The sequence below is a fragment of the Typopeltis vanoorti genome, chromosome 18 (assembly GCF_054136105.1).
Source record: "Typopeltis vanoorti isolate ZY-2024b chromosome 18, IOZ_Tvanoo_1.0, whole genome shotgun sequence".
Classification (NCBI taxonomy): Eukaryota; Metazoa; Arthropoda; class Arachnida; order Uropygi; family Thelyphonidae; genus Typopeltis; species Typopeltis vanoorti.
Window position 1 is genome coordinate 64,466,069 of NC_143566.1, and position 26,829 is coordinate 64,492,897.

Here is a 26,829-nt window from a genome sequence, read left to right on the forward strand (position 1 = left end):
TGATGATCAACCTACGAGGTCCATTCCTGCCCTTCGAATATACCAGCCTGTGTCCATCCAGGAGATTAAAGCAGCTCTTCCATCCAATTTCATTGCCTCCTGACCTGATGGCTTTCCTGCGTCTAGGCTTCGGAAGGTGCCATTGAAAATTCTTCAAGACTTAGTGGACATTCTTCTTTCCAGTAAAGCAATACCACCATATCTACGTGCTTCAAGAACTATTTTCATTCTGCAGAAAGAACTTCAAGCTGTGCATCAGACTTTAGACCTATTACCATCTCCCCTGTGTTACTTATACTCTATAATAAAATATTAGTTAAACGACTTCAGCAACATTGTCAGAAGCAACATTGTCAACTTTGCTGTCCGAAGGGGCAGCAAAGTTGTCCCTTTGGACAGCTGTGCCGAGAATATATGTCTTCTTTCTTCTCTTCTCTCTGATTCCCGATGCCACCTTAAGCCTCTATATATGCCGTCGCTGGACCTCCAAAAGGCCTTTGATAGAGTCTCCCTTCCTGCTCTCCTTCGAGCGCTGTCTATTGCTGGATGTCCAGAACCCTTTCTTTCCTATGTTATGGGGCTATACTTGGGTAACTCCATCACTATCACTACAGGGTCCTGTGCAACTTCTATTCCCGTGGTGCGGGGTGTTCGTCAGGGTGATCCTCTATCTCTCTTTTTCTTTAACTGCGTCATAGATGAGTTTCTTCACTCTCTTCCTAGCCATATAGGCTACTCTCTAGGCACTTCTTCCTTTAATGCTATGGCCTTTGCAAACGATCTTATTCTTGTAGCCTCTACTAAGATAGGCTTGCAGGAACTCCTTGACCAGGTAGTTGACTTCTTCTCTATTCAAGGCCTTTCTATTAATGTAGAAACCCGAATGGACGGGGCTATCCATTCAGCCATTAGATCATGGCTCCGACTGTCGCCTGACACTCCTACTGCATATTTCCATGCTAGGGTGAAGGATGGTGGGCTCGGGGTTCCATCACTTAGATGGCTGATCCTACGCCTGCGGCTGTCAAGAATCGTGCAGTTAGAACTATCTTCTTCCCCTATCTGCAGAGAGGCTTTTTATAGCCCATTAATACAAGAAGACTTTAGGCGGGCTAAAGTCTCCCATTATCAAGGTACTTTAATCGGGTCAGCACATGTAGAACACGAGGTGGGCATTTCTGTAGCATTGTTCTGTAGATGGTGCTCCTTTAAAAGAGTCATATCTAGTGCCTCCCCAGCATGATTGGGTAAGGGATGGCACCAGACTCCTCCCTGGGTTCGAGTATATTGACCTTATCAGGATGAGGATCAATGCCCTGCCTACTCAAGCCTGCACAGCTCGATGGGGTAGTGATGACTCAAACTTTAGGGCTGGCTGCCACTACAGTGAGACATTGTCTCATATAGCCCAGTGTTGCTTCCGCACCCATAGGGTCTGTGTGAAGAGGCATGATTCCGTGGTCTCCATTCTGAACAACCACTTTAAGAACAAAAGTTGGGAGACTGCGGTGGAACCACATTATAGGACATCCGCAGGTTTGCATAAGCCAGATTTAGTGATTAAAAGAGATGATGACATTTGGGTAGTTGATGCCCAGGTGGTGGGAACAGGGTGTCCACTAGCCCATAGCCATAATAATAAAGTAAACTATTATAAAAATAGCCAAGATCTAGTTAGTAAGATACGGGAGGAGCATGGAGCAACTCCAAGGTTTACCAGTGCCACCATCTCTTTATATGGTGTATGGAGTGCAGATAGTTACAAGGACTTAAAACAGATTGGATTTATGCAGAAGGATATAAAAGTTCTTTCCTTGAGTGCCCTACACGGCACACTGGTGGCATGATGTTGCCTCCAGAGAATGACTACAATGATAACTAGAACAGGCATAGAGTAAAACACTTGTAAAGGCTTAGGCCTATATCAAGTCTGGACATGATGTAAGGGTAGTACTGCCCATAACCAGTACAAAGATTAATAATAATAATTAAAAAAAAAAATTTAAAAAATAAGTAGCGGTGTACAAGGATTAGTGCTTGGTCCACTGTTATTCAATCTGTACATTAATGATATTGAGAAGGATTTGACAAACAACATACATCTATTTGCTGATGATGCAAAGATAGGTAGGATAATCAGGAATGCTGCTGATATGCAGTACTTGCAGAATGATTTGAATAGGCTGGAATTGTGGGAATTGGAAAATGGGTGTCAGTTCAATGTCAGTAAATGTAAAGTCATTCCCTTTGGCATGATTAGATATCCAATGTTGTATTATATTGGTGGAATTAGGCTAGAAGAAACTGATGAGGCTAGGGATCTTGAGGTGTTAATAGATAGAAGTTGACGTTCAGGGTCATATATCAAAGATTGCAAACACAACTCAAAAGATAATTGCAATGCCAAAATGAATGTTCACATATAAAGATAAAGATGTTATTTTGCCTCTTTACAAGGCCTTGATAAGACCTCACTTGGACTATTGTGTGCAGGTCTGGTTTCCATTGTGATTCTGATATATTGGAGAGAGTACAAAGGAGAGCGTTAAAAATGATATCAGGATTGTGGGATACTGAGTATGAAGACAGATTGAGAATTTGTAGACTGCAGACACTAGCAGACAGGAGAAAGAGGGGGAGATATGATTGAGATTTACAAACTTCTGAAGGGTCATACAGGATTTCAACTGATGAAATTTTACAATTTATGAAGGGTGGGGAAAGGACGAGAGGGGGATCCTTGGAAGCTGAGACTGAAAGCTGCTAAGAAGGGGGTGAGGACTAGATTTTTCTCTTATAGGGTGGTGTGTGATTGGAATGGATTGCCATTGGATGTTGTGAATGCAAGCAGTGCATGAATTCAAGAATAAGTATGATAGCTGGTGTGTGTGTGTAGTATGTGGCCTCCCTCGATGAGTCTCTGACTCCTTGGAGGTCTCCCTTAATAATAATAATAACTGTGGTCAAGCTGGCCTTTCTGATCATATCCTGAACACTTTACATAGAATTGACTGGAAAAGCACCTGTTGTTTACATCACACCAAAACATGGTATGAACGTAAATTTAAGGAGGCCTGTGAGATTCTTATCGACCACCCTAATCTTAACAATAATGAGGGTCTAAAAATCCCATGAATATGGATGGCACATATTCTACTCACTTAACCTTTTTCCCTAAGAGTTAATTATAAATAGGACCATAGATAATCCAGAATCTTAAATCTAATATAAAAATTGCCATGTTAAATTAGGATATCATTTTTACTGTAACAAAACTATCTATATGAAAGAATGTTTCTCTGATGTTGTCTTAAATAGAATATAGCTTTGATGTAATTATTTTATTTATTTCATTTATTTATTTTAATGTCATTTTATTTTCACTAGAGGTCAAGCCAGTAACCATTGATCAAATCATTGTCTCTCTAGCATACTGTGTGAAATGTAATTTAGCTTGTCTTTGTATGTGTATACTCCTGATGATGACCTTAATATGAAGCCGAAATGTCGGGAAATTAAAAATTATTATATATAATATGGTTGTAGAGTCAATAATTTGTCTAAAATGAATGCTAATTGTCATGTAACACTAAAGGAAAGGATGAATATCTCAGCATTTCAACAGCCTATCCACTTACCCTCTTTGACTGAATAGGCATCTTTCTCTCTCACTCTCTGTTCATTCACTGTGTGTCATGGTGGACGCTACTTTTTCAAGCTTTGCCATTGGTGCAGAAGTGCCTCAGGGTTTGGTTCTGTCACATACTCTCTTTCTCTTATGCATAAAAGACTTACTCTTAATCACCACCAGTCCTAACCACGACTTTGCTGATAGCACACCCCATTCATCCTACTCCTTTAACAAACCCTATTTCTCAGACATCCCAAGCATCAATATCATCTGTAACTATTGCCTTAAACACTAATTTTCATACTATCCTTCAGTGAGGTAAGGACAATCTGGTCACCTTCAATGCCATCAAATTCCGTCCTCCCCTTTCTCTTGCAAAAGGGATCTCAACTCACCTTCCCTTATCCTCAGTAATACACACATAATCAGACAGGATCAGTCTCTCTGTGGACTGACATTTACCTCCAGCCTCTCCTGAAAAAAACTACACATTCTCTTCCACTCAAGAAGTTATTTTACACCCTCCTAGCTACTAACACTATATAAATTCCAAATATACTCATCCTTAGAATACTCTTCACACATTTGGAGTCATGCATCTAAAACCTCCCAAAATATTCTTGATGCTCTTCAGAGTGGAGCAATTCAGCTCATTGATGATCCTTTCCTCATAGGCTCACTTCATAGATGCATTGTTTCAGCTCTGTATCTTTTCTACAGATACTTCCATGGTCACTGGAAGTAAACATCATTCCTCCACTTACTGTTGGTATGTTAGAACAAAAGCAGTTCAACATCCCTTTTCAGTACAACTGCAAAGTTCAACGTGTACAAACACATTGAACCTGCTTCTCCTCATTTATTCCATTTACTTCTGTCCTCCGAAACATCCTTCACCTTTAAAGGCACCATTAAACATTTTTCTTCTTCTTTTCTTCTTCTAAGGCCCTCCTCCACCTTATTTGTCTCCATCTTTCTCTGTTTAAAGCTTCCTAATGTCAGTTCTCCAACCATCTTCTGTCTGGTCATTCTGGCATTCATCCTCCTTTATATGGATGCCACTGAGTGATAGGCTTTGTTCAGCCATCACTTTTCATCTATAGGGTATGTTCTACCTGTTTTAATTTTAATTTTAAAATCTCTTCCTCTATATCCAACACTTTTTTTTTTTTTTTTGTAATCTGATGTTTCGAATGGTTCTTTCCATTCTATGCTCATTTTTCCTCATTCTGTCCAGCATTTCCTGTTGGTTACTGACCATGTCTAATCTGTATGTCATAACTGAGATGACACATTGGTTAAAAAATTTGACTCTGTTTTTAGGTTTTATTGTATCATGTAACCAAAAATGTTTGTGCGGTTTTTAGCAGAGTCCAAAGCAGTGCAACGTGCCAGTCAATCGGTGCACTCTAACATGGTGTGTACTCTTTTTCTGTGACTTAGAACCCTTTTAAAATGTCACTTTAACTTGGAGTAATTCATGCTTGTTGTTTTATGAATTTAAACTTTGTTTGAAGGCTTCAGAAGTGTCCCATAACATATGTGTGCCATTTGGAAAAGATGAGCTAGCAGAATTTACTCCACAGAAATGGTTTAAAAGATTTGTTTCTTGTGATGAATCACTTGAAGTTGCACCAAATTCAGGAAGATCCTCATTTTTGAAAATGAAGAATTATGTTCCACTGTTGAAAATAATTCCACATTAACATGTCAAGACCTTTCACAAATGTTTAACATGAATGGTGAAACAATTCATTTACACTGCATCGTCTTTTTTTATTAACTTTAACTTCTTTTGTGTCATAAAAACGACCCATTTTGGATTACTTGCTCACTTGTGATGAAAAATGGATCTTGTACGCTAACAGGAAGTGAACATATCATTGATTGTCACTAAACGATCCAGTTCTGTACACTTCAAAGGCACCTCTTCATCTCCAGAACACTATGATTTGTGTGTGGTGGACGAGCATATGCAGAAAGCGTTACTTCAGAAACAGCCAGGACTAGTTAATCAGAAGAAAGTGCTATTCTTACATGACAATGCAAAACCTCATGCTGCAAAACTTGCCTGCGAGATTTGTACTTTAGGATGGAAGATACTCTCTTATCCTCCATATTCTTCTGACATTTCTCCAAGCAATTATCATTTTTTATTTTGGTGCCAGACAATCACATGTGAAATAGACAGTTCTGTAATAAAAAAGAAATTGAAGCAGAGGTTGCTAGGTTTATTACTTCTAACTACAAAACGTTTTATAAAAGAGAATTTACAAACTTGTATCTTGTTGGGAAATAGTTGTAGATTAGGAAGGTGCTTATTTTAATGATTTCACATTAAAACATTATATTTCTGATTAAAACATTTTATTTCTGCAGTTGTTTAACTTTTATTATGAAAAACCACACAAAAGTTTTTTGGTTACCTGATACTACACAGAAATATTTTCAGTTTTGTCAAAAGCCACTCAGCCTAGCTGAATTTTTTTCCTTTTTATTTCTTCATAAATGTTTCTTTTTCTTAATGTTCTTGTTCAAGAATATTCTTGTTCTTACTCTATTTTATTACTGTCTGTTACATTTGTTCTTCTGTTATCTGTTTATTTCAGCATTTGTTATTTTAATTTTTTTTTCCATAGTTTATATGTAATCCTGCTTTATTGGAGGCTGTATGCATTCATCATTCATTCTAATTTGCTATTAGATTACTATAAAATCATCAGCATATCATAATAATTTAGTTTTTAACCATTGATATTAATCTCTCTGTCACTCTAATCTAGTTCATTTAGGACATATTCTCATACTACATTGAATAATTTAGGTGAAAATAGTATCTCCTTAATACTACTTTATTCATTAACTGAATGGACTACTTGTTCATATAAGGATAGTAACATTTGCTTTTTCATGTATTTTGTTTATTAACTCTGTGAAATTTTAGAGTCTCCATATTCCATAGCTCAGTCAGTATAGAGGAAGCCCCTTTGGTCAGAAAGACCTAGGTTCGATTCCTGTCCATGACGTGAGTAACATTTATCTGGTCTCTTTCAACTAAACGTGAGTTAGTCGGTTTCATGTGGAGGCAGAGGATTTTTACCTGGAAACTCGGGTTTTTCATCCCTCAGAACAGGCAAACCAGCCCCATGAACACACACTCACATCTACAGACATAGGACACTCCTGGAATAAGGATTGACTCACCTATTCCATGGGATTTTTGATTTCGAATACCTGCACGATGGTTTACGTGTGAGCGTAAATCATGATGATCTAATTTTAGCTTACTCCATGTTTCTTCATTGCTATTAGGATTGTTTTTTTCAACTGAATCAAAGGCTTTTTTATATTCTATAAAACCTAAGTACAATGGTAGGTTGTATTCTCTGAATTTTTGTCTTAGTTGATTCAGTGTCTGCCAATGGTCTATTGAGCTAAATCCCTTTCTGATTCTAACTTACTCATTAGGCTGAGCTTCATCTAATAATTTGGTGATTCTATTTGTTATTATTTTTATTAATAGTTTATATACTTGTGACAAGAAGCATATAGGGCTATAATATTCTTTTTTTCTTGTTATCCTTTTTGAACAAGAGTATCATGATGACATTATTCTAGCTGTTTGGTGTATCTTTCTGTTTTAGGCATTCATTAAATATATTTTTTAGTCCTTGTATTAATTTTTTTTCTCTGCTGCTTCTATATTGTTATTCTTTTTGAACAAGGATATTGCTTGTTCTGTTTCAAAGTTTTTTGTTTCTGGGATACCCTATTCTTCTTCTTCTTAATATTCACTGGCCTCCATGTAATAATGTTTTCATTAATACTTGTAATGTTAACAATTCCAACAAATATTGTCTACCCTTTTCTACTATGCTTTCTTTATCTTTGATCTCATCCATTTTCATCTTCTATTATTATTTTGGTATTGTGATCTTTTGTAGTCCTTTCATATTTTCATTGTTGTCCATCCTTGTATCGTTTTATCTTCTCTTTTCTTTAATAGTTTTCCTGATTGGTTTGCCATATTTCTTTTTGCATTAGCAGTGTATTCTACCAGAAGGACCTCCCAAACCAGACAGGTCAATACTGAGGAACTGCACTAAGAGCGATTCTAACACTGGACATTATGGTACTCTGGAGTACCATAATGTCCAGTGACCATGAATACCATCATGCCTAATATAACTTATCCAGTACCAGATGGTATAAGTTCTGTGAGCTTACTTAATCACTCAGCATATCTTTAAGTAGAGTAGTGTTGGCTGAATAGGAACACAGGCAAGTTACTTATCCTTTTGGACAACGTCTGATAATATCAAATGGCATTCCACATCTGTAGTTAGATTGGGTACTGAAAATCCTTTCCCACACACACACACACACTGATCTATCATTTGGAAGAAATGATGAATCCCTTTCATTAAAGCTGAATATGCAATATACAAAAATGAGTCTGCAGTATCATTAAACATATGCTAAATATATCAAAGAAGTTACTTTGAATAAATTGTGAGTCATGAAATAAATGAAATAAATTTGAATTATGAATAAATACATAAAATTTCAGTTTTTCTAGCATTGCTAAATTACTAGTTTTAAATACATGTTGTTCTTATTGTAGCTGGAAAAGGTCCTTCAGGGTGATATAAATGAATGTGCAGAACCTTATATCAAAGATGAAAAGGTATTTTTCAATTAAATTAAAGCTTTTTCATAGGAATAGTTTTTAGATGATATATGAAAATAATGGCGTTAATCTAATAATGCCTGTTTGATTCACACTTGGAATTCCCTTTTCATTTTGAGTACAGTTCACTTTTTCTTTACTTTTTTTTCTTGCTAGTTTCCATTTGCAGAACTCTCTCTCTCTCTCTCTCTCTCTCTCTCTATATATATATATATATATATATATATATATATATATAGAGAGAGAGAGAGAGAGAGAGAGAGAGAAGCCTTCTTGAATGTTATCAGGATTTTTTTTTTCCAGAAACTGCTCCCCCCTCACACACACACACATACACAAATTGACCCCAGAATAAACTGTCTTTCTAAATATTTTTTTAGTAAACTAATTTCCCGTAAGTCTTAATTGTTACTTAATGTCTTAACTTATGTATAGTGCATATATAAAAAAATACCTTCTTAGTAACCCTTTGACCATTTGGTTCTAGTTTTGAGGACTTTACCCCAAGGTTTTTTTTTTTAATATTTTATTTTAAATTACAATGTTGCTTGATTAATAAGGTATTAAAAAGTATTTATTTACAATTTTTATCAAAAACTGTCAATGATTTACTAAAGAGAATATTAACTAATAAATGATTTTTATACATACACTAATAACTATAATAACCTACATTCGGTGATTCAGACGTTTCCAATTGTATTGTATTGTAGATTTTGAAGCATGGTGAAGCACACAACCCTACCTGGCAATTGGTGCATCACATATGCATTTTACCATATATATGGCAAACCATGTAAAAAAATGCAAGCAAAATGTGCATGCAAAAGTGTGCAAAATGCATGTTTTGCTCTTCAGTAAAACCTATGTTGAAGTCATTTTTTTGCATCACATGTGTCTTCTTACTTTCGTTTCTAGCAAAGTACAGAAATTTCTTTTTTCACAGTGAATCACCACCCTCTATGTGTAAGCAATAAAATTAAATCATAAACCATGTTGAAAATTTATTTATCACTAGGTTAGACTATAATAGATTTAGTTTAATCCTTTATCCCAGTGAGAGCAAACAAAGTTTGCGCCTGAAAATATCTTCAGGACTAAATATAGTGTTGTACTATCTTATCCAGTAAGTAGTGCAACACCAAGGCAACTCGTGGCAAAGGTGGAGCAAGCTACCAGGCACTTCTAACCCAGTATCTCCCATAATGCAAAACACATTTCCTATGTGGATATGTATACTGTTATGCATTAAAGGGATTGGCCATCTACCCAGACTAGTTTCGACCTTTATTGAGGTAGAATGGGAGTTCATGTCTCTCATCATTGGCCTTTGGAGAATAAAGCATGCTGAGGATCAGCAGACAGTAAAAGAGGAGTATGATATAAGATAGAGTAGGATAGTAGGAGGTAAAAAGAGGCCTCAGTCAACCTGTTTAGCCTGATTGGCTAATTGGTCTGTAACATATAATCTCAATTTACCTGTTCAGAAAAGGTTAAACATAGACTTTTGTCTATAGTTCTCATATTATTTTATCTAAAGTAATGATTTATTCTAGTATTAATGGAGGTTCTTTTTATGTTACTAGATATAATATCCTTATTTTTATTCCAGGTAAATATATATATATATATAATTTTTTTTTTTTTTTTTTTTTTTTTTTTTTTAAACAAGATGTAAATAATAGGACTTGTTTAAATATTTATTTTAAATCTAAAATAACGGGACTTAAGGTCCGGTAAGTAGGAATGAATAGGAACTTACTGAGGAACTTGTATACCTGGTACCACTGGGACTTAGAATGGGGAAGAGACTGGCCCGGGAGATGCCGCTCACGAGGAGCGGCACCGCCTCGCAGTAAGCCTTCGCTGCCCGGGTTCTCAGCTCTCCCCCCCTTGTTTGGAGTAAAGAAACCGTGCCAGCGAAAGCTTTGTGGCTAGGGGAAACAGAGTGGTTATTCTTTTTCCTGGGGTGGGGGGGATGGTGGGTTTTTTTTTTTTGGGTTCTAAAGAGATATACAGGGCTTGATGCGTCCCTGTATAAGAAAGCATATTATCGGTGGTTTGCAGTATTGATTCACAAATTTAAAGTCTCCTAGTAAGTGCCTTTCTTGTGCAAGAAATTTGTGTAAGTAGAAAAAGAAACCTTTTCTTATTCTTGCATACATTAAATTTGCGTCTCGTACCTGGGATTTTTTCCGTACTTTCCAGATGTGATATTTTAGTACATTGATTAGGAAGATAGTGAACTTTTGGGTTTTTTGGACTGGTGGCGGGAATTGTAGTCGTACTACCTCTTCTACTGTCAGCATGGGGATTCCCAATGCTGTGCTGAGTCTCCGCCAGATGCGTTGGGCTGGTGGGCAAAAATAAAAGAAGTGGTCCACCGTTTCCACGTCCCGGCAGACATCGCAGAATGGGTCGCACGGGTTAGGTACATACCGGGATTTCACCTGTTTCACCGGGAGCCGCCCGTAGGCTATTCTCCAGGCTAGATCCCGATGAAAAGGCTGTCCCCAGCTATTTTTGATGTTTCTGAAGAGAATTTCATTATTTGTACTAAGATTGGGTGTATCACGCCTGGAAAGTTGGAAGAAATCCCAGTATACTGCTTTGGGTTTGTGTGTGAGGATTGCTATTCCTCTGTCTCTGAGTGTTGTGATCGATTTCACTACTGTACGGTACCACTTGGGCACCCCCCTTGCGCGGGGTCCAGCATAGTCCGTGATCCCAAAGAGGGGGAGGAAAAGTCCTATAAAATATCTAATTAGTAGGCCAGAAATGTGGTTGGAGTTTAAGGCCTTCCATACGGTTTTGAACATGTTTGCTTGTAGCAAGCTTCTGTGATCGGGCAGAGCATAACCCCCTTCTTCCTGTTTGAGTTGTAGATATTCTTTCTTTACTTCGCGTTTTCTCCCATTCCAGAAGAAATCCAGGTGTTCTTTTGATAATTTATTTTCTTGTGCCAGTGTGATGCCTGTGATATTGACAGTGTGCATCAGCATTGGGGTGACGATTGTTTTTATTACTGTCGCTCTGCCATAAAAGGAGAAGAAGGTTGGTTTGAACAGCCTTATCCTTTCCCTGCTTGTCTCCTGCAATTTTTGGATTGGTAGTGCTAGGGTGTCTGAAAAGGGCACGCCTAGTATAGTTAGAGGCTGTGTCTGTAGCGTTAAACCGTAGGGAAGTCCAGTGCTATGGAAATTTCCGAAACTTTTGATTTTGTTTTTTTTTGCGTTAACGCGAAGACCACTGACTATGCTGAATTTTTGCGTGTGCAGATAGATATAGATGGACTCAGAGTCTCTGAGTGTAGCCACTACATCGTCTGCATATGCCACTATTTTGCATTGTCTGGAGCCTTGGGGCAGTGGAATACCGTTAATTGCGGGGGTGTTATCAATTCTTTTGATTAGGGGTTCTAATACTAGGGAGAAGAGGAGGGGGCTTAGCGGGCAGCCTTGCCTAACCCCTCTCTTTATGCGGATTGGTTCTGTTAGAAACCCATTAATAGATAGTTGGGTCGTGGCTTCCGCATACATGTTTTTAATTGTACGCCGAAGTCTCGGGCCCACGCCTGTTTTTAGTAGGATGTTCTGCAAGTACCTGTGGTTGATGCTGTCAAACGCTTTCTCCAGGTCGGTGGAGAGAAGTGCCAGGGGGTATTTTTTCTCTTTGGCCAGTTTGATCAAGTCTCTTAACAAAAAGAGATTGAATTCCATAGATCTACCAGGGATCCCATAGACCTGTGAGGTTGTTATTATTTTTCCGATACCACCCTTAAGGCGCGTGCAGATAATTTTTGCAAAAATCTTGTAGTCTACATTGGTTAGGGAGATTGGACGCCAGTTATTCGACAAAGTCCGATCTCGGTCTTTCTTGGGGATAAAGATGGTGTGGCTCTTAACGAATTCCTCGGGGATGTTTCCCGAAGTGAGGAATTCGTTAAAGATGTTTATTAATGCTGCCAATGCAAATTCCCAGATAGATCTATAGAATTCTATCCCCAGTCCGTCTGGTCCTGGGGTCTTCTTTGTTTTCATCATTCTGTACGTGGCCTTTAATTCGGCTGCAGTTATCGGCCTGTCCTGCAGGGCACTAAGATGATCAGGAAAACGTGTTGCGTCCCACTCACTGAAGTCATCCGTGCCCTGCCGGTCAGAGAAGATACCGATATACTGCTGATGAAAGTGACCGAGTATTTCGTGGGTTGAGCGTAAAATCTGGCCCTTCTCCTCGATCTGGTGAATCGTTTTCTCATCATTAGCCGCCACCCGTTGTTGGTTGTAGAATGCGGCGGAAGGTGTTTCCAAATGTCTGAGATAGAGTCTCGTTCGAAAGTCGAGGTCCTCGACTCTACTCTGCCGCTCTTGCTGCAGTTCTATTTCTACTTGTCTGATGAGATCTCCGCAGGGAACTCCGCTCCGTTCGTTTGTCCGGTACCAGCCGAGTTCCCTGTAGAGATCCCTCAGCCGTTTGCGTTTTTGGTAGGCCCTTTCGCGTCCACATTTTTGGAACAGTTCCCTAGCCTGCCTCTTGAAGGTCAGCCAGTTTTCCCAGTCCCAGTTGGTGTTTGTCCATCCGTCACAGAGGTTCTGTAGCTGGTCGCTGAAAAGACTGGGGAAGGTAGGAGGGAGCCTCCAAGGACCTCTGGCTGTTTCCATCACCTCTGGGAGCGTGATTTTTAGTATGACCATCTTGTGATCGGTTGTCAAGTTATGCACTGCGGTGTGACGTATCCTCTGAACATATTGTTCCAGGTTTTGGGACACGTACACCCTGTCTAGTCTTGTCGATATCTGGCCGCGGCCCCACGTAGTTTCTACTTTGGCGGGGTTATTCCGCCTCCAGATATCGACGAGGTCAAAATTTATACAGCATCGATTTAAAGCGGCAATGCCGCCAGTTCCGTTGTTTGCGTTCCCGCCTATTTTGTCTAGACGTGTGTCTTCCACACAGTTCCAGTCTCCTGCAACTATTAGGTGTTCTGCTCCCAGGAGATAGTTTTCAAGGGCAGAGAAGAAACCACTTCTGTGGTATGGATTGTTCGGGGCGTAAACTGCAGCAAGTCGGATGGTACGGCCACCGTACTTCCAGTCCACCGTTACTAGGCATCCTGTGGCGTCTTTTTGGACGTTGAAGAACCCCCCCGCGATTGGGGGGCGAATTAGTATCCCCACCCCTCGCGAGTGAGCGTCCCCGAAGCACCAGTAGCTGGTGACCGGATAGCTTCTTGAGAAGTTCTCCACGTCCCAATGCTTATAGAAATGGGTTTCTTGTATCAGGAGGATATTAATTTTGTGTGTTAACATTAGCCTCCAGACAGCGCTTTGCGCAAAGGGGTTGCGTAGTCCGTTAGTGTTTAAAGTTGCGATTTTAACTTCCATGTTGGTGTTAGAATGAGGGGGGGGGCGTTATCTGGTGTTTGTTTTATGAAACCCGGTTCTGGTTCCTCGTCGGAGCTGGTTGCACTTTGAGCATCCGAGACAATGACAAGCCTGTCTGTAGAGTCCCTGTCTTCGTCAGAGTCCATTTCGTGGACTTGGGGTTGTGCCAATTGATCCATTACTGGGGGTAGGCTCTCTAACATTGTAACGTCATTGTCGAGGGGCTTTGCGCCTATTGTTCGACGTTGACCTGTGGTCTCTGTTTCGTCCTCCGATGACATCATGCTGCTTTGTTTCGCTTTTTTCTTTTCCTGTGATTCCGTTTCTCTTGCACGCTTTGTTGGGGCGCTGGGTGTGACCTCTTCCTCTTTCCTGCAAGCTTCATGGTTTGCCACATTGATGCTGGTGATGTTCTGTGTGTGGCGGCTTGCCTTGGGTATCTTTGGGGTTTTCGTTTCCGTTGCTGCTTCCTTTTCAGCCTGCTGGCCGAGCTCCGGAAAATCGCTCCTTGATATTTTCTCAGGGTTCCCGATGGGCATTGCCCTAATCGGTGTTATGGTCCCTCCTGTTGCTTCTGAGTGTGTCTTGTACGGACATGTGTCCAATTTGTGGGTCAGAGCCCCACACTTAATACAGGGTACTGTACAGCTTTCCATTTTATGCTTTGACGATTTGCAATTTCTGCATTGTATTCGAGGGCAATCTGCCCCAAGGTGTTCCTCCGAATTACATCTAAAGCACCTTTTTTTCACACCTGGGTAGTTCACCATTACCCTCGTTCCCCCCAAAAAAACAAAATTGGGGACTTCTTTTTTCATGTCAATCTGGATTTCAACGTCTCCTGTTTTCCATCCTTTATAGTCTGCATACTCCATTGCTTTAATCTCGTGAATTTCCCCCCATTGGCTAAAGAATTTCTTGACTTCAGGTTCATTCTCTAGGTATTCTAGTGGAAACCTGGTTATTTTTAGCGTTTTTCGTAGGCTCCCTACTAGAAACGGTCTGATTGTTTGTCCACAACAAATGAAACCCTCTAATAATTTCTTTTTTGTTTGTTCGCTTTTCACCACTATTTGAAATCTATTGTTCCCATAAGGTATAAAACCGTATATATTTTCAGCCCCTACTGTTTCGATTAGAGCTCTCGCTAACGCCCGCTGATCTACGGGCTTCGTGAGCTCGATACCGAGCGTCCTAGTTCTAGGCAAAAAATGCGACATGGTTACAGAAATTCCTGACTACTGGGTGTAGAAAGGGAATGTAAGGGGGGGGGGAGAGGGGCAAAATCGAGGAACGTTGGGCGTTCCTCGCCGCAAACAAAGCGATACCAGAATAGACGGATAAAACAGGCAATAAAAAGAAAAAAGGTCTTACCAAAGCTGGGTACTACTGCGGAATCTGAGCATGGAGCTCTCTTTTCGGGCCGTTGAAACTGGATCTTCTTGAGAGGTAGACGTCTGCCTTCGGCCGGAGCTTTCTCGGGGGTCCTCGGGAACTGTCTCTGGAATCCGCTGCGTTCTGTCGATATTGAGGTCTCTTCAGTGGGAGCCAGGCCCAGAGCTGGAGATACCAGGCAGAAGCAGTAGCAAGTCATCTGTGCCTATGGGAGTTGCCAAAAGGTTTATCACCTTTTGTAAAAATTACTCTGGATTTAGAGAAAGATGTTGAAAATTTATTTATCACTAGGTTAGACTATAATAGATTTAGTTTAATCCTTTATCCCAGTGAGAGCAAACAAAGTTTGCGCCTGAAAATATCTTCAGGACTAAATATAGTGTTGTACTATCTTATCCAGTAAGTAGTGCAACACCAAGGCAACTCGTGGCAAAGGTGGAGCAAGCTACCAGGCACTTCTAACCCAGTATCTCCCATAATGCAAAACACATTTCCTATGTGGATATGTATACTGTTATGCATTAAAGGGATTGGCCATCTACCCAGACTAGTTTCGACCTTTATTGAGGTCTGAAGATCTGTCCCATAGGCACAGATGACTTGCTACTGCTTCTGCCTGGTATCTCCAGCTCTGGGCCTGGCTCCCACTGAAGAGACCTCAATAAAGGTCGAAACTAGTCTGGGTAGATGGCCAATCCCTTTAATGCATAACAGTATACATATCCACATAGGAAATGTGTTTTGCATTATGGGAGATACTGGGTTAGAAGTGCCTGGTAGCTTGCTCCACCTTTGCCACGAGTTGCCTTGGTGTTGCACTACTTACTGGATAAGATAGTACAACACTATATTTAGTCCTGAAGATATTTTCAGGCGCAAACTTTGTTTGCTCTCACTGGGATAAAGGATTAAACTAAATCTATTATAAATCATAAACCAGTCCATGCACTAAGCCTTGCAGCACACCACTAGTCCACCTGTTTCACCTCGATTCTGTCCTTCCATATACCACTTTTTGGTATCTGTCCAGAAGCTACTCTCTTATCCACCTAACTAGTGTGATATCCATCCCCATTTGTTTTAATTTGCATAAGAGAGTTACATGTGGTATTCTGTCAAATGCCTTTGCAAAAACCAGCAAAATCATTATGTAGCCATTTCCTTTATCCAACTCAGCTGTTACTCTATTATAAAAAGTTAGTAAATTACTAAGGCATGACCAATCTTTCACAAAGCCATGTTTACCCTCATAATTTTATCTACACATTCTCAAATTCTCTTTTTTACCAATTTTTGATAATATGATATGATAACTATGTTAGTACTTTTACCACTACATCTGAGATACTGATTCGTCTATAATTTGCTACTGCAGTCTTAGAACCTCCCTTATGCAAGGTATGATCATTCATTACATCAGTCCATATCCTTAGTCACCTTGACCATAACTCCAAATATCATTACATCAGTTATAGTTCCACACTTATAATGGAATTATTTTGTTCTCTTGCTAATCATTAGGAATCAGGCATGTGCCTCAACTCATGTTGAACAACCAGGTCTGGGGCATTGCAGTCTCTCTCTCTCTCTCTCTCTCTCTCTCTTTTACCCATGCTTTCAGCACTAGTGCTGATATCCCCCCCCCCTTTAATCCAGCTATGTTGCTTGAATCAGGTTCTTGCAATAGCTTGAATATTTCTGCTCATATACATGTATTCTTTTATCTTCTTTGTCTTTAGCATCCAGTGAGCTAATGGGTGTGCTTAAAAATCATGACTTACTAAATTAGAGATTTAACAACACAGTTATTTCTAGCGCATCTTTCTAGATGGTACTTTCCTGCAGTCTGCATTTACTAAGGTCATTCTCTTTTTTCTTTTTCTTTTTCTTTCTTTTCTTTTTTTTTTTTTACTTGCTACATTCATATCAAGGTCCTCACTTGGAGTAAACACATATATAGAAAAGACAAGCTATGTTACATGGAAGTCGACATGTTTTCCAAGTGGAAAACAACTTCCATCAGCTATCTCTAATCAAGAGAATTTTAATAATAAGGTGTGACGCTTTGACAACTCATATGTGGAAATATGACTTCTGGTTTACTTCCCCCTCTGGGTCTGGCTCCCACTGATGAAACCTCAATAAAGGTTGAAACCAGTCTGGGTAGTGACCCTTCCCTTAATGCATAGCATTATACATTTCTGCAAGGAGATGTGCTTTGCATTATGGGATACTAAGGCAAGTGATGTGAAGTCATACCACCTTTGCCACGAGTTGCCCCAGTCCTGAAATTACTTCAGGTGCAAACTTTGTTTGCTTACATTTCGATAAAGGATTAAACCAAATATATAATTCAAAGCTATGTTATAATACACATAGATAGTATACCAAAGTCTACACTGTCTACCAGTAGTTGTCTCCATAATTTATTAAAATGGGAGAAGGATTTTTTTTTTTTCTGTTACTTGCTGTTGTGAGTAATGGAATGCACAACACTTTGTTTAAGTGGCTCCCTTCAATGAAAGGTTTTTTAAACCTTTCATGGGTGGAAACCTATAGTACACTCATACCATAAATGAGCTTAAGAATGTTTTCTATTATTTATTAATTTTAAATATATATTACTTGGCTGTATGACATAATTAAAAAAAATTAATGACTAGAAGCCAAGAGATACCAAAATAGAAAAAAACTGTTTATTATTTGAAAGCACACAATTAGTTTTGTCTTCTTAAAAACTTCATCAGATGCATAACATGAAAAGAGAAATACAGAAAATATACTGTTAAATTGTGAATGGAGATATTTTATGTTTTAATACTTCATTCACATTTAACATAATCCACCATGTCATAAGCAAGACTTGTGAATATTACTTGTTGTTAGTCTCTTGCTTGTAATATATTATTCATATAAATGCTTTGAGTTTGGTTTGTTATTAATTAATTATTTAATCTTAGAATATTTAATAATAATGAAAAGACTCTATATAAATATGTCATTCATATTGTTTAGTTTATTCTGTAAAATTTATTATAAGAAACTGTGTGCATGTAAATTTAAATGTATATTATATGAATTGTGATATATCTTTTTATTTCTGTATGTAAGAGTGATTTTATGTAATTCTTCTGATTGGATTTGATTGGCTGCTCAAGGAGAAACGGAGTTTATTTTAGTTAGCTCATGCTGAGAACATGAGCTACTGTGTATAAACAGAGAAGCCAGTGGATATAAGCTGAACTGGTTAGAACTGGATTTTAGCAGGAGGAAGGAATGTAGTTGATTGGAAAACGAAAGTAAGTGAGGAAGAAGCTTTAGAGACAGCAGAGAGACTGGTTGTGTGTAACAGAAAGGGGAGTTGATTTATGCCATAAATCGACTACAAAAGGACTGGGAATTAATAGGCATTGTGAATTACTTCTATAGGAGTTCTGATACTGCAATATTTTCCAAGTGGTTTGTGGAAGAATAGTGCAGAACCGAAGTTAATACATAGAAGAAAATAAGGAATTAGTAGATAACTGAAACCTAGTGCATCAAGACTTGTATATTTCTGTGTCTATAATTCAGTTATTATAGTGGAAGATTTCTTTAGAATTGTGTAGCCATAAAGTAAAAGTCAATAAGAATTTCAAATGTGCCTTTGTGAATTCAATGTGTAGAAGCAGTAACCCGGTAAGAGATGTCCTTTCTGTAACCTGTGAAGCTATAACTGTTAACTCCGTCGGATATATTTTAATCTTAGCTGTGGTGTTATGTCGATTAATGGTCGAATGTTAGATGTATACTGAAGTACTTTCCCCTCGAAATAATAAGTGTCGTGTTGTTCTATTAAATGTTAGCTGACTGAGAAAGAATAAAGTGTAGCCTGTCATAAGATTAATTATTGTAACATTTGGAAGGTCGAACTTTTAAGAACTATTTTCAACTTGCTTGACTGAACATAAAGAACTGATAAATGAATGTTTGATAATTTGTGGATTGTAATTATTCTGAATACTTTAAACTGAGCTAATATATTTATGATATGATTCATCCAATTGGTTAGAGTGAAATATGTCAGAGAAATACTAATACTTTGTGAATTAACAATTGTTAATATTAGTCATGATCCTCAAACCTAATTGAGAAGTTATTAATGTATGAATGTGATTTCTTATTTATTTTAATTGGTTAACATTTTGCAGATAGTTATACTTAAATGTATATATTGTACTTTTCCACATTAAATGTTTTTCTTTTGTTGAGTTAAACTTGGTGTTTGCCTGGTTTTCTTTCATTGCACTACTCATAAAATTATTCGGACCTTTGCGGAAGCCTTAGATACTAGTAATAACCTCGGCCTGAAGATAAAGTTATAATATAAGTTTAGTTGATGATTGATTCCTCTATATTATTTAGACTAATATGAATATAGGGTGGTGCAGTATAATATAAATTTCTTTATATTCAGATGAGCCTCAATCAACAACCAACTAAATAAAAATGGAATTTAAAGAGATAAAGATAAGATTAACAAACCAACAAACCCGTCAGTTAGGTTGGACTTTCCAACAATACCTTATAAAGGAGCAACACCTATAAATTAACTTGCAAACTTGGATGCCATAGTATTGTTGGGCATGATCTCATGTATTCCAAAGTTCGATAACTGAAGCGTGACAATCAGATAGGTTATAGCTAAGGTTTACCAGATTGAGGACAATTTCTGTTGATTCCACAATTCTTCTTTCCAGCTCATCATAGCATCTAAAAATGTTTTCTGATTTGTTCCAGATAACTAGATGAATCACAAAATCTTCATTGTTAGGATGAGCAGAATTAAGAACATTATTAGATAAATGTCTTGGCTCTAGTTCTGCCATGGGTGATGTCTCTCACATGTTCTTCCATATGCAACTTAATGAATTTCTCCATCTGACCAAAATAGGGCACATTGCAGTTACACCAAAGGTGATAAACTCCTGGATACATTAGTCTGTCATGGCTTAGGGCTCTGTTATGGAACAGAGTTTGGATATAGAAGTAAAAGAAGTATGGATTTTAAATTTCTTGAGGATTTTAGCTAACTTTTGTGAAATGGAGCTGATATATTGATAGGGATATTAAGCCTTTTACATCAGTACTATCTTCAGTATGGTGAGCAGCTGGATTAAAATTCACCTGCTGTCATACTGAAGATAGTAGTTTACAAACAGTCTGTTTAGGATAACCATTTTTCTGAATGGTTGTAAGGAAAAACTGTAGTTCTTTGGTGATCTCTTCTTCTTCACTAAGGAGGGACCAGGCGTGTTTACCTTGTTAAGAAATGATGCCAAGTTTTTGGGGAAGATGATGAGATTGTGCATAAGGGTATCTGATGGTGTGTGTGTGTGGATTTTCTGTAAATAGAGATCTTCAGTTTTTCTCACATATGAGTGAGTTTGACATTCAGGAAAGGGAAAGAACCTTTAACTTTTAATTCCAATATAAATTGTATTCTTGGGTGTTGATGTTGAGATGGTTCAGGAACTCCTTTAAGGAATCTGGTTAATGGCTCCACATTAAGAAAACATCATCAATATACTTTTTCCGTAACCTTGGCTTTAATGGGAAGGAATCGATTGCTTTTTCCTCGAAGGTTTCTAAATATAAATTTGCTAATATAGGAGATAATGGATTGTTCATGGCCAAGCCAAAGTTCTGTTCGTAAATAGTATTTTTAAAAAAGAAAGTAACCAGAATTTATAATATTAGACTGGATGTAGCTTGTGTTCTCTCCAAAGCAAGACCTCCAAAAACCATCATATCCAATAAGGCATATAAAGCTCTGCAGGAAATGAGGAAGAACAAAGAAATAATAATCACCAAAGTCGATAAAGGAAATGCCACTGCAGTACTTAACCAAACGGACTACACAGGTAAGCTTAAGGCTCTATTATTAGATCGGACTACTTACCTCCCCCATTGAATACAATCCCACCAACTCACAAATTAGAAACTCCACAGTTCCGTAAAAAGATCACTTCTTGGCCTGTAGAAGTTAGTAACAAATTAAAACCATATAACTCTATACCCACCTCCCCCCATATATATGGACCCCCAAAAATACATAAAGAAAATTTGCCATTACGTCCCATAGTGGATGGCATTGATTCCCCCCACATATAAATTAGCTAAACATTTGGCCAAAGCACTCACACACTATACTGGCAACACACCATCGCACATAAAAAAAACTCAGCCCACTTCAAAGACAGTATAAAAAAACCTTGCACTCCAGTTTTGATGTCTCCTACTTATTCACAAATGTCCCACTCAAAGAAACCTTAGAGCTAATCCAAGCTAAATTTCCTCCCGATATCTCAGTCCTATTTCAGTTCACAATTAACTCAGGCTATTTCGTTTGGCTGGAGAAATTCTACAAACAAATAGAGCGGACAGCCCATGGGTTCACCACTCTCCCCATCCTTGGCCAACTTCTTTATGGAGACCTTTGAAGCCTTAAACTCTGCCTCACAAAAACCAACCATATGGCTTCACTACGTAGATGATGTGTTCGCTATTTGGCCACATGACTCTGATACACTTTTCTCCTTCTTAACACACTTAAACAACCAACACCCCAGAATCGAGTTCACCATGGAAAAAGAGGAAAACAACAGCCTCCCTTTCCTAGACACACCAGTCACCCACCAGCCTGATGGAACCTTGGTTTTCTCAGTTTATAGAAAACCCACCCATACAGGCAGATACATTCACCAACAATCCCACCATCCCCCCTCACAACAATAAGACACTATACAACAGGGCTAAACTAATCTGTTCAAATGACAATGCCTGAACTAAATCACATTCTCAACACTTTCTCAGCAAATGGCTAACCCCCACAAAAAAATCCAAAAAATATTCAAACCAGTAAACCACAACCCCCTCCCCTTGACAACAAGGATTATTCTAAATCCATCACCATTCCCTACATCCGAGGCACGTCGGAAAAAATTACCAAAATCTTAAAAAAACATGACTTGACCTCTTGTTACAGACCATACAGAAAATTGGCATCCCTTATCTGCTCCACTAAAGACCAACTTCCCCCCAGACCTACCTGGTGTATACCAGGTCCCTTGCAGGTTGTCCTACTTTGGCCAAACAGGCAAGACAGCGAAATATCAGAATTTCAGAACACAAGGACTACATCCGGTTTCACCATTATAGCCACTCTGGTCTTGCAGACCATGCTCTGGATACATGCCACAGAATATGGTGGAAGAAAGCCACAATAATACAAATACACCGTAGCAAATTCAAATATGAAAGACTATTCATGAAATCAGTCTCAGCTCTAAGAAACATGCCAAACCTCAACAAGTTTGGTTGCACGAGACTGCCCCAAATTTGGGAGGCATACATCAGTAGACCTTCAGCCCAACAGCCAAGAATACCTACATAGCCCGCTAGAGGGCACAATCAGGACCTTTAGGGAAACCATAGCTACCTCGCTTCGTTCTCATTTATCGTGTTTAGTGCCTGCATGCACGTATCTTTATTGTAAGTTCCTTTTGAAGATGGCAATTTGACGTTTCCGAAATATCGGTAATATATTAAAGTTTATTTTAATGTATATTCTATTGTACTTTAGAATTTCCTTAAGTCATTTATTAAGCATGTATAACTAATGTCTAAGCCTTTCTACGATAATTTTGTTGTTGTATTCTTTAGTATCTAGGATGACAGTCGAGTTACCTTTGTCTACAGAGAGAATTATAATATAGTTATTTTTCCATAGATTTTTTATGACTTGACATTCTGCAATAGTAACAATGTGGTCTTGCATCATTGATTGTGAAGATCGATTTTCTCTATTTCTCTTTTTCTCTATTTTTGTACATAACAGCTCTTTTGGAATAGATCTTGGTAATATAACAAAATTAAAACCTTTATTAATAATATCCTTTTCAACATTTGAAACATTGTAACTGGAACTGCCACATATTTATAAAATGTGGCAACTCATTTTCTTGAATTCTGAAGAGAGAGAGAGAGAGATGTCTTAAGCAGCATGTGGTGAAAGGGACAACATGCAGACATCGTATGAGAAACAAGGATCACATGTTTTGTTTTTGGTGTTCTCTTCAATGATTCTGATTAAGATGTCATGTTTGTCCAAGATAGTGAGTGTGATAATGTAGTCTTTGGAATGAATGGATATGCTGAAATTGATGTCAAGGGGAAAGAATTCTGTGGAATTACAGGTAGGTGATTAACAACCTTGCAAACTAGCTCGAAGCACTCTGGATGGAATAATTTGAATGAAAAGAGGTCAGTAGATAGGGGCCAACTGAGAAATATTTGTTAACATCAGCATCAAATTATATATCTCAAGTGAGAAAGATGAAGCTAATTAGTACATTAGTTTCCAGGGAAATCCTAAGTATTTTTTTATTGCATGGCTAGTAGGACAAGAAATTATTGTTAATAAATGACCTTATTAGATAGGGCAAGTAGTAAGGGTAATCAGTGTAAATCATATACTGGAGCAGTCTATAGAGTATTTCATCTTCGTAAAGAAGCAGGTTTTATTGCTAGAAGGCTAGATGGGTGTTAGAGGATTAGATGGGTATCAAGTTAATAGGTTTAAATTTCTAAACATATTAATTAGAAAGATTGCTAACATCCAGTACCCTGGATGTTAACCTCCCAACCGGCCGGTGTGGATGAAATATTTAACACTCCCTAGCTTTTTTCATGGATCAAAACTTCGTCGGCATTCTACCTTTTATCATGCCATTACCTTCCTCCGCCGTTAATCTCGTTACGGCTATTCTATAGCCATTAGTGGATTAACTGTTGCTTAGTGACCTTTGTATCCCCTCCCCCCTGTCTTTACGTCTATTGTGTTGCTTAGAATTTCATTTACTGTCCTAAGTTATTTGACCTTTCTTGCCTCTAAAATGATTTATTGCGTCTCTTCCCAAAAATTGAAACGAATTTCACATATGTGAAAAAAATCAATCCTGAAATGACCACTGATCAGCTTTTGCAATGAATCTATTTAGTGATAGTAAATTTGGTGTATTTTATTCTACAAATCAGTGCACCGGAAGAGTTGCACTGATTGTTCTTTCACGTTACTTATAATAGTTGAATAATTTTTTTTCGAAGTTTAAAATTTTCAAATGTTTGCTTTGAAAATATTATGTCAAATATTTATATTTTTAAATAATATTTATTGAAATAAATATGTCCTTTTTTTTTCGTTTCTAGCGAAATAGCATTATATGGATCATCACATTTCAGATTTAGAAACGATTTTTTGTTATTCATAAAGACAAAATAAAAAAAAAATGTTAAAATGCTAAATTGCATTACTCGGTTTCCGATCGTGTCTTTTTGGTATCAAAAATTTACATCCAATGATATTTTAGCAGTGATTCTTCACCTTCGTCATTTATTTATTTATTTGTATTATGCATATTACGATAATATCTAGTGCATAACCTCGTAGATATGTTGAAAATATAATGTGAAAAATATCATATACGGAATGATTCAACATTTTTGCTCATTTTGAAGATTTTCTAATGCTTCCCCCTCCCCTCCTTATTCTCTCCTGGAACTGAATTGCGTAACTACTCTAAATTTCTATACCGGTTTGAAAGTTTTTCTAGACAGCATTCAAAATCAATTACTTCATTTTACCATTTTGACAAAAGATATACGGCAATCAGATTGTATTGTGAAGCTTCTAAATTCTGTTCTATTTATTTGCAATCTAAAACCAGCTGTTCTACTGTCTGCTGAAATTATGTGAAATTTTAGAAATAATATGCTATATTTTCACCATGCAAAATTGTTTATATGCATACCACACAAAAGAAAGTTCAGTAGTATTATTTGTGTTTCGTTTTCTTTTAAAAAAATCTAAATATTACTTCTTCTGCTGCTGGAAGCTATTTCTGAAATAATCTACGTCTTCTAAATACTTGGTAATATCCTCTTAGCTGCAGGAAAAGTTGAAGGCTTATTACTCTCAGTGCTATTGAGAAGAAAGGGGAGAACACTAAAGTGCCCCAGGCTGTAGTGCAGAATATGTCAAGAATGTCTTGTTTCCTTTTCGATTGTTGATTACCTATATCCTAACAGAAATACTGATATTTCGTTTACATGCTTATACATTATTTATGCCAAAATAATTGCTTAATTTATAATGATCAGTTTCACTTTTATTATCAAAAATTAGAAATTAAATCATACAATTATCTTGAAAAAGAGGATTTGAATTATTTTCAAAGAAAAGGTGCATATGTGTTTCATAATCTTCTTTTTTTGGGGGGGGGGTATAGACCTAAGCAATCTGCAGATATTTCAGATAATTTATTTCATAAATCGTTCGCAAGACAGTTGTTACAAACGTAAATCACTTGGGGACATACCCATTCATTTTAGTGTAAAATAGTAGCAAAGGTTCAGTTACTTTAGATATCTAATCTAGAAGAAAATGTTATGTCTGCTGAGATTAGAATCATACGTGAAGTGAATAATTTTTCTGACATGATTTCTCTATTTGTTATAATGTAACCAATTTCCAGATTTTTTTCCTTCCTGCAAACTTCATGTTATATGCAGTGATTTCTTCTTTGTACTACAAGAAAAAAAATCAGATAACAGGAGAAAAATATGTAGTATTTTCTTTTCCACTGGCTGAATTTACAATGTTCTTTCTTTGCGTTTTGAAGAGAAAGTGCAAATGACTTTTTTCTTACTATTTTTGCCATTATAACATCTCATATAATTATAAGAGTGACATTTTGCCGTTTTTCTCCCACACGAGAAACAGAAATAAGGTGGTAATAATATTGTTGATTCTGCCAAACTTCATTGTAGCAGAAATTTTTATTACAAAACTTTGTAATATATATATTATATATATCTCCGAAACAAGAAATTTGGAACCCATATCGCATCAATGTTGAGTGTTGGCAAGGTGAAAATGTTCCCATTATTATTTATGTATTTCATTTATTAACTAGGGGGGCTATGCCTACCCCCCCCCCCGTGTTCCAGTATGGTAGACTAGTTCTCCTTCAATTGTGATAACTCGAAAGGGGGTTCTGCCCCTGAATTCTGATGACTCGAATTTTGAAGACTCGACACTCAGGGTAGCCCCTGAGTTTCAAAACGTTTCGATAAACATGACATAAAAAGGCTTATCATTTTATATATATATATAGGGTAGATTTTATTTCATTATTTTTTATTGTTTTGATGAAATACTTTACCTGGAATACTCTTTCCAGTTTCTCTGTGTCATAAAAAGTAATTAAAAATTAGCCTTCAAGATGAAAAAGAAACAGTGCATTTGGGTATCCCCTCTATCAATATATGTAGTCCTGAAAAGGACTATTTTGATGGCCTTGAAAACAAACATTTTTTATTTCATACTGTTCAGAATTTGAAATTCTTGAACAGCGTGGAACACCTTGAAGCAAGGGTAAACACACAAAGCAGTTTTACACTCAGGGCACCAGATTTTTGTTTCCTTTCTGATATTTTTTTTATTACATGCATAATATTTGCGTGCAGGTTTTTTTTTTATTAGCCGTTGGTGGTAGATTTTCGGGATAATGGTTGGAGTTAGCAGCGTTCAACCTCACATGTCTGGCAGGATTTCCTGTTTTTCTGCTTGCTGAAGAAGGTGCATGTGCATGCAGCAATGCTTTCGCAATTTCTATTCTGTATTCTAG

At 37.6% G+C, this 26,829-nt stretch overlaps 1 protein-coding gene across 1 annotated transcript in view; it reads left to right on the forward strand.

Annotated features, from left to right (window-relative positions):
• Zir (dedicator of cytokinesis) overlaps nt 1-26,829 on the forward strand; it is a 667,641-nt gene that overhangs the window by 93,372 nt on the left and 547,440 nt on the right. Inside the window, exon 10 of the mRNA XM_090407837.1 lies at nt 8,256-8,318. Coding sequence (XP_090263963.1) covers nt 8,256-8,318 — 63 coding nt within the window. The remainder of the gene's footprint in view (nt 1-8,255; nt 8,319-26,829) is intronic.